This window comes from Zingiber officinale, chromosome 1B (genome assembly GCF_018446385.1).
Source record: "Zingiber officinale cultivar Zhangliang chromosome 1B, Zo_v1.1, whole genome shotgun sequence".
In the NCBI taxonomy this organism is placed as follows: domain Eukaryota; kingdom Viridiplantae; phylum Streptophyta; class Magnoliopsida; order Zingiberales; family Zingiberaceae; genus Zingiber; species Zingiber officinale.
This window is the reverse complement of record NC_055986.1, coordinates 121,359,381-121,369,223: the sequence shown is the minus strand read 5'-3', so window position 1 is coordinate 121,369,223 and position 9,843 is coordinate 121,359,381. Positions and strand designations below refer to the sequence as shown.

General features: G+C 38.0%; 1 protein-coding gene across 1 annotated transcript; it reads right to left on the bottom strand.

Moving 5' to 3' along the window:
- Positions 1–2,965: 2,965 nt before the first annotated feature.
- LOC122041547 (probable mitochondrial-processing peptidase subunit alpha-2, chloroplastic/mitochondrial) lies at positions 2,966–4,689 on the bottom strand (the record flags this gene model as incomplete). The annotated part of the gene is made up of 7 exons (XM_042601266.1): positions 2,966–3,080; positions 3,425–3,491; positions 3,598–3,678; positions 3,750–3,917; positions 4,000–4,178; positions 4,237–4,522; positions 4,606–4,689. Coding segments are annotated over 7 exons (924 nt in total), but the record flags the coding sequence as incomplete, so codon positions are not given.
- Between the last annotated feature and the right edge of the window lie 5,154 nt (positions 4,690–9,843).

Below are 9,843 nucleotides of genomic sequence, written 5' to 3'. Positions count from 1 at the left end.
CATTTTTCCTTCCAAGCAAGATTCGCAGGTTGAAAAATATTCCACCACCAATGAACCCAAAGGTCCATCGACTTTTATCTTTTGAATCCTACTCAAGTTAATATGACCAAGCCTTAGATGCCAAAGATATGTTTGGTTTATTTCCGAAGGTTGCTTTCTCTTGTTAGAATTAGAAGATGTGTTATTAATTTCCATTTGTTGCATCGTGTGAGTTATTGGATTAAGAGTGTACAAATTGTCAACCAACGTACCATAACAGATAACCACTCTATTTTTCTTAACAATTACTTTGTCATGAAAAAAAACAAAATATCCATCCTTAAATAGTTTAGAAACTAAAATTAAGTTCTTTCTAAAACATGGTACGCAAAGATAATTTCTCAAAATCAATGTTTTATTCCTATCAAAAGATAAATAAACATCTTCCACTGCAACAACCGCCACTTTTGTAGCATTACCCATGTAGACGGTAATCTCCCCTTCATGTTGTCGTCAGCTTTCTTGGAACCCCTGCAATGAATTGCAGACATGATCAGTGGCTCCCGTATCTACAGACCAGGTACCGGTAGATAACACCGCTAAACATGTTTCGATGACTAATGAATAAGATATACCTTTATTGTTCCTGTTTCTGCGAGGATAGTTCGTCGAATGAGTCATCATCTTGAGGATATGCTCCCTCATGGGTGTCCCCTCAATCATGGTGGTCGTCATTAAGTTTCTCATGGCCTCCTACTTGGCAGCCTGATTCTGGTGTCCGAAGAGTTCATTGAGATTAAGCATCATGTCATAATCAGTGGGTAGGGCCTGATGCTGATGTTGCAGCACATTTGACATAGAAGTCAAAATGTAACACTGCGCCATCTCATTTGCCTTGACCCATTTCCTATGTCTCTTAATATCCTCTTCACTAGAATCGCTATTAGGCAGGCTTGGACAGATCTCAAGAAGTGCGAACTTATATCCTTCAGTAGTTAAGATAATGTCCAAGTTTTGTTTCCAATCAATGTAATTGGGACCAGTAAGTTTGTTTTCTTTCAATATAACAGCAAGAGGATTGAAAGCTATTTGAAATCCTAAGAATCACAAAATATTTGGTTAAAACTTTAGATTTTAAAATAATATTGATTCCTTAAATAATATCATTTAAATTCACTAACAGCTCAAAACACCGTGAATTTTGTATGTCACGATAGTGTGGACGTATATAAATTCAAACATTTATAAGAGGGGGGTTTACCCATTAATTTTATTATCTTGTCAACCTAACTTTATGAAAAATAAAATTAATAGTTGGGTTTTCTTCGATCACACAAATAATAGCAGTGACTCTAATAGAGAAGATACTATTAAATGCGCCTAAGTGTATACTATTACTTGATACTTAGTCCATTAAATAGGATTGTGCCCCTTCAGATGGAGAAGATCACACAAACTTAAATAATTTCCTAAAATCATCCATAAAAGGAGTTTGATCTAGTGATCCGCAAACAAACTCATATGATGTGGAGGAAGGTACTCAAAGCCAACGCGCAAGTTTAAATGCATCACTTTCAAACCAGTAATGGAGACCGTGGAATTTAAATAATTCCTTTCCCACTTAGTTATTTAAAATAAGGAATATTAACATGCACACACACACACACAACACATTCAAACAGCATAAAAGGCAATAAATATGAAAAATAATTTTCCAACTATTATGGTCACATCCATAGCTGTCCTCCGAGTGTCGCCAACCCTAGCCGCCGCCAACGGGTCATGTCATCACGTCTATCTTGCTTCCTTTTCCACTGCGCCTCTAGTCCTCAAATAGCACCACGGCTTGCAAGAATAAGATCCGCGACAAAATTTTTTTTTACATTTATCGATGTTATATTCCACAAGGGAATGTATATGTAATCTAGATCGAAAAAAATGTAAAATCCTAAAACTAATACAGCTCCTGCTGTATTTAATAATTATAATCATGCACACACATAAAATGCCCTCGACATGCTTGAGGGTCCAAATCACACACAAACACAATAGGGTCATAATAGTTGGAACTAAGATGCCTGCAACCACAGAGTTAATCTATTTGCACATCCTATTATTATCCTGCCTAAATTTATGTATAAAAAGTGCATAATTTAATTGAAAACAAAACACAGAGGCAGAAAACTAGCTCTAATACCAATTGTTGGGTGCTACTCAGAATTCCATTCTGTTTCCACTGTACAAAAATTTATACAAGCACAGAACTTTTCCTAGCAACCCTATGTACTTTTCTGAAGTTAAACTTGGATTGCAAATGAAACTTAACATTATTAATCCAAGTTCAACCCATGTGTTCATCAGAAGTTAAACCATATTACAGAAGTTGATTAAATATCTACACTACAAGAAAAAAGCTAATAGACAACACTTTTAAAGCGTTGTCTCTGTGCCTGAAAAAGCGTTGTTAAAGGCACTTTTGTTAAAAGTTTGCTCAACGACAACGCTTTTAAAGCGTTGTCGTTTGTAGCGAAGGCAACGCTTTTGCAACACTATTACAATGCTTTAAAAGCGTTGTTATTTTTTTACAAAGACAACACTTTTTGCAATGCTTTAAAAGCGTTGTCGTTTTAAAGAAAAAAAATTTAAAAAATTATTTAAAAATCATTATTTTTATATTTACGAAACTATTATTTTTCTTTTACCATGTCTAGATTCGAATTTTACATATAATCAACTCAGCTAATGATTTCAAACTCATACCAAAATAATAGAATTCTGACATTGAAGTAATATTAGTATTTAATTACATGAGAAGCTAGTAAATATCAAAATTAACACTAATTCTGTTTCAAAGTAGATAGTGATATTCACAAATAAAACAAAAGAGCACAAAATAACTAGCCGACCTCAAAGCCAACAATCTGTTTACTTCTACTAGCTACACTCAAAAATTATTATCGATTTGAGAACGGGACAAAATAGTACAGTAATTACTACCACAATACTGAAGAAGTAGCTTGTCTTTCTCAATCTATTACAGGATTAAGCAATTGGATTTTGCCTAGGATCTTTGTAAGCTTTGAACAGATTGAACAGTTGGCCTGAAATATAAACAAAAAATTACAGTCAATAGTTTGAACCAAAAAATTACTTCTACTAGCTATTTTCTATAAATGAACCAAAACTCATTACTCAGAAATGAAATGCTTGCAGAAAGAAAGAAAGAAAGCTTGCAGAAATACAACGTTTCTTCAAACTGCAGAAAGAAAGTTTGCAGAAATGAAACACATTCTAAACTCTAACAAATAAAACATGTGAATGAGCCTTTAAAGTATTCAATTGCTAATGCTATCAACAAAATACGGCTTCAAAATCATTAATCTTGATCATAGAAAAAAAAACATCTTGATAAGTATTACAGGCAATCAAAATGTTGGTAACGTACATAACCGAGAATGCATGCCTTTACCAGGTCCACCAGCAGAGAATGATCCACCACCTCCCATAAGCACCTGCAACATTCATTATTCATTATGAATCACGGGGTGAGCAAAAAAAAAATCCTGTGAGTAGCATATCCTTTCAAGACACACTGTGAGTTTAATTTGACACTTCAACCTGAAGAACGGTTGCTGCCATTGCTTCCTTCTCTTGATGCCAACCTCCAGGAATTTCAAATGCAAGTGCAATATGAGTGCTCTATTTCCAGTGAGAAAAGATCATTGACATGTAAGATGAAATCCAAAGATAGGACCCAATTATCCACTAACCGGCATATCAGATTGACATCTATACTCTCCTCCAACATAGATAGATTTTGGCTCTTGTGGACGTGGCACTTTTGGAAGATCAGATAAAAGTGGTTCAGCCAGTGATACCAATTCCTCGTGTTCCACACCTGAGGCTGCAAGTACTATCCTAGGAGTAGTATAGTTCTCCTATAATTATTATACTGACAGTCAAGTCAACAATCTACAATTTGAGAAAGTAAATGGAGTGACAAAAGGAAACCTATCTTACATAAGCAAACCCCTCCAATATGGTCCCATTTAAATGGCTTATTGCAGAATCTGGAGCAATTAAAGGATTTGCCAAGGCACCAGAATATCCTGCTGAATGAACAGCCTCTAAAAGCAAACCCTGAGGATTGCTAGAGAGCTCTCCTAGCTCTGTCTTCAATTTCTTAAGCTGTGATAGTGAAATGAAAATTTACTAGTGAACTTCTAACAGTAAAGTAAGAATGCTTGAGCATACATTTTCCCCAATCAAGGAAAACAGCATTCCTGACACTATCTATAAGCACCTCAACCATTTGAGGCGTGTACAATTTCAGAGCATCGTAAGTGTAACCCATCTGTTCACGAGAAGCTGATGCTTTAGCACTTTCGCCTATGGCTTCTATTTCACGTACCATTCGCAACTGACTCCTATTTCTTGTGATTTTGAATGACATTCTTTCTAAAAGATGAGTAGCACCAAATGACAATGGGGTCTCATATATTGAACCACAGTCAACATACAGTCCTATGGATGCAACTGGGCTCTGAACAAACATATCCAATTACGAGATACTTAAAACAAAGAACATCAAGTAGAAATTACAGGAATAACTAATTTAAAACATACAGGTGTTGTTTCAGAGGCAATTTTGGCACCATTAGGAAGGGTTGTGATCTTTGTCTTGCCCAGCTCATTGTGAACTTTTAGCAATTAGCAAGACACAAGAAGAGAATAGAAGCATTTACCTCTATTCCTTGTTAATAGAACAAACAGTTAATGCATGTAACTAGAGGAGTCCTCCTATAACTTGAGTAATATTTCATAAATTTCCATAGACTTATGAAAAGATACAATAGAAACCTCTACGAATATTTGTTCTATATAACTTACAAGAAAAATCAGCTCAATCAAAAACTGAAGTCCGAATCACATGCTGATCAGATAAACTATTTCCCATCGTCTCTAACAAATTAAAGCATTTATAATTGTATCAGGGAGAAATAATTAAGTCACATTGGATAAATAAATCATCAGATTATTCATTAACAAGAGACACTAACCCACCCCATAGTCCAACAAAGAATGACTTAATAACAAAGGAAACCCAAATTAAAGCAGTGCAGCCAGAGACTCAAGATAAGCAATCAGCAATAGTTCAAACACAGCTCTACTTTGTCAAGAATTGCAAATGCAATTGCAATGGAGTTTGATATCCATTTATGGTGAAAACCCAAATTTAAAAGCGAACAAAAGTGTAGATATAACAATGAAGCAGATAAGAAAGGGGAAAAACTCAATAACACTCTTGTAGCAGGATCCGAAACGACAAAGAGTCACTCCATGACAAAAGAATATCTCCAAATTCTCTACTTGTAGCAGTCGCAATGAAATTAATAACAAAGGAAATTGGATGGAGGGCATCAAGCTGAAGAAAAGCCCCCTTTTTTTTTACCGCCAGTAGAAGCGAAAGGAGAGTCTTTTCCGCGACCAAAGCAACCTCGACGATGAACAACAGCCCTACGGAGCATAAAGTAGCTCTGCTGCTCTGAGTTCGATAGAGAACCTATATCTCTACAAAATACACACCAAAACCCTTCAAAGAAACCAGCAACGAGAAGAAAAAAGGATGAGAAATAGAAGCCTACAACTGCAGCCCTCTATCGTGGCAAAGAACAAATCGAGAAGCGAAGAATCCCTCGAGATCGAGGAGGGAGCGTAGCAGAGAGACGCCTCCGATCTGATGCTACCGCGCCAGATCTCCGAGTCTCCTTCGAGGATTAGGGTTTTAGGATATGTTGGGAGCCATGCTCCTGTTCAAGCCGTCGAAGCATATGGTGGTCCAGGTTGCCATGGGTGTCCAAGGCCGGCACTGGACTCACGCTCATCTTGTCCTCCTTATACCAGTCGCCGCCTCAACGTTGGGGGCGAAGGAGGCGAAGAGATGGGTCGATTTGTCGTGGTCGATCGCCTCAGCACCGGGATCTGCTGCTTGACGAAGGTGTGGTCTTGACGGAGAGGAGTTCGGAGGAGTGGTTCGCAGAGAGGGGTTCGCCAGAGAGGGGTTTGCCGGAGAGGAGTTGGATGGAGAAGGCCGCGTGAGATGAGGAGTTGGGAGAAGGGTTCGGGATCAAAAACGATCGGAAGATAGGAGTTGGGAGAAGGGTTCGGGTTTTCTACTCCTTACTTAGATCCAACGGTTTGTATTAATCAAGATTTAGATGAGAACTTAACAATAGACAACACTTTTTAAAAAACGTTGTCATAGACACTAAAAAAAAGTCTAATAGACAACGCTTTTTATGAAGCGTTGTCTTTGACCCGTAAAAATCACTAATAGACAACAGTTTTTAGAAAAGCGTTGTCTATTAATAAGAAAATAATGAAATAGACAACGCTTTTCACTAAAAGCGTTGTTAAAAAAATATAGACAATGCTTTTTACAAAAAGCGTTGTTGTTTAAGTGTTGTAGAATCCCAATTTTCTTGTAGTGCTATTTCAAGGATTGGCTTCCAGGTCGTTAGCGAGACACTCGACCTTCTTGGGTATGGGATCATCCACCGCTTCCTAGACAAAGCCTTTCAAAAAAATTGAATATTTAAACTCCTTACAGTAAATGCTAGGTTTAACTACAGAGACCTCGATCGAAGCACAAAATCACTAGCCTCTTGTGTTGGTGTTTCAAGATCCATACAAAGGAAAACTAAACTAGTACACAGCAGAAACAATTAACTAGTTATACCTTTCTTTGTATCTTAAAGACCTCTTGATCTTCTGCTGTATTCCTCTCCTCCTCTTGGACGTCGTGTGGACGACGATCTTCCAAGACAACACCACCCGAACCACTTCTTTGCCTCCAAGACTTTCGGCCACAAAGGGATGCTAGAATAGGGAGTCTCCTTCTCTTCTTCTTCTTCTCCAAGTAACCGGCCACCAAGTGCTTCTTCTCTTCTTCTTCTTCTTCTCCGTCAAGCCGTGACCCCCAAGGTGAGATGAGCACAGGCCCTAGAGGGAATAAAGGGAGGAAGAAGGAAATAACTGCCGCAGGTGTCACGCCCCCAAAGGAGTCCCTGCCAGACAAAAATCCGGCAGCATCTCTCCTGTACCGGTGACAATCTGAAGCCTCAATACATACAAAATATATATCAGCCACATACGGATGAAATATATACACAACCACGTAGTTATAATCACAACCCACACGACTGGAATGAAACAATCACAATCACGCAGTTATATATAAAGCAGCCCACACGGCTGTACTAGAAACACGGCGGAAAACGAAGGAAAACCCACACAAACCAAATAAATACAATGCATGTCGGCACGGCTTAAACACGAATACAACACCAAAACCATAAGATAGCCACATGGCTACACACAAATACAATGCCAAAAATAATAAAAGGATATACAAAAAGAAAACAAATACTAGATGAAACCGTCTTCGGATGTGACGTAGGGCCCGACAGACAGGATACTCCAAGCGACACACCAACCATCTACAAGCTACCTGAAAACATAAATGTATACATGAGGTGGTGAGTATAGGTAACTCAGCGGGTAATAGACAAGATAGTGCATAGCCCATAAATAAAACATGGAGATCAAAAAGTATACAGTCTCAGTCGGGAATAAAGAAACATGATCATACTATCATAATCAATGCACCTAAATATATCTGACATACCGACATAACCAACAAATACAACTACCTGTACCAGTCTACCCCAAAAGATATAATGATCATAGCTGACATACAAACTGCATGGACCACAACTACCATAATGATAAATACATACCTAATCTAGAATCGACACATGGTACAATGATCAGTAAACTCACCGGATCTGCAACAGACATACCCGCGACACCTGTGCAATACAAATATGACTGCATATACATGTAAAATAAATGACATGTATGCAGCATGACAACCATATACAACAAGCATATCTCAAACAAGTGCAACAACCACAATCACATGCAACTAGTATCTACTAGGCATGTATGCAAATATATATCCACAGATGCACCGCGCATCATATGTAAATGTGCATGCATGCGCCATGGTCACCCCGCCACCTCTCCAGACACCACGACCCCGGTATGGCCGAGAGGCTTGGGTCCGTGACAAACCGTACAAGCCTCACGCACGTAACCGCTATAAAGTGACTGAGGCGACATTATACTATGTAGTTATCTAACTATATATCTAAGGGTCCCTGACCACTCACAACTCAAGCCCCCTGACTACTGTACCCTCAAGATCCACTACTCCAGAGTAGTCGAGGCTGACAGAGTAAAAACACTGAGCAGTTGAGTAAACGTGATAGGACATGACATAGCTCCACTCCTCAGCTACCACTCTCAATCAGTGGTCGAATGGACAGCTATAAAAGACTGACGATCCTCTCAACCACAAGGGAGATAATAATCGTCAGATGCAATGAATGATGAACATGATATATATATATAATCATGATACCAATACTGTCATCATCAATGCAACCTCCAAACCACATAAGCACTCCACAACATGAATATAATCGTCATGATAAATCCACACATCCCACCAAACACATGTACACAACTACACATGTATAATCAACCAAAAATCTTCAATAATCCCACTGGACACATATGCACAGAACATAAGTACAATCAACATGTATCCTCCAATAATAAACACATCAGACACGTGTATAAACCACAAACATACAATCAACGCAACTCCTCCAAAAATACATAACCAAACACGTGTGTACATACAACATGCAAATGTACGGTCAACATGATGACTCCTAAAACACATACCAAGCTACGTACAATCCACATTATATGCAAAATCAGCATGGTAAATCCACCCACTAGACAATCCCTACAATACATACTCTACACGCGTAATCACAGTAGAATAGAAATCAAGAGTAGAGACTGTATATGATATAACCAGGACATCTCAAAGATCAAACATAAGTATCAAGCAGGAAGGCAACCAACAAATACGATATAAGGAAAAGCAGCCTAATCCACCGCATAACCATGCACTAAGTACAAGAAAATCTACATAGAGGCCAAGGAAGAAATACCCGCCTTAATTTGTCGACCGTGTCAAATAGACCAATCCCACATCAAGACATTCGCCTCGAATCAAAGTCCTGCAATCACATAATATATTTAGCTAATTACATAGGTATCAAATAGCTAAATAAACTCCCTAATCTAATTAGGGGAAAACCCTAATCGAAATAATTAACCTAATTTCTTAATCCAATTAGGTTTAACTAAATCCACAATTTCCTTCACTTCAATCCTACTCATGAGTTAATCAATTTAATCATGATCATCTTCTAAAATCAATATACACTAATCAAATTCAATCATCCATAACATCTCATTATCCCCAACATAATATGATTTAAATCTTAATTCATCCATCTATCACATAAATGCAATCAAAACTCCATACTTAGCTCACCTTGATCCAAAACAAAAATCCACACCCTTTGATGAAGAAATCCAAAGTTTGCTATGGAGAAAAATGGAGCTTCTCCACCCATTTACAACTGGTCCAGCACAAACAGATGCCCAAAATCAACCCCTAGCATAAATCCAATACCCAATCCACAATCAATACATTCTCAATTAAGATTAAACCCAATAATTCATCCACAACCCTTACCTTCACTCACCACGGTGGTTCACAACAACATCAAGCTGTGACAATAAGCTGGATTGCAGTGATCTCCGGCAACAGGAAACGTCTAAAATACACTAATCTGATCCTCCCTCTAATCTAGAACAAGAAGATCATCATAAAGGAAACCAATTAGGCAAAATCTTTGAAGTTTGCCTACCTCGATC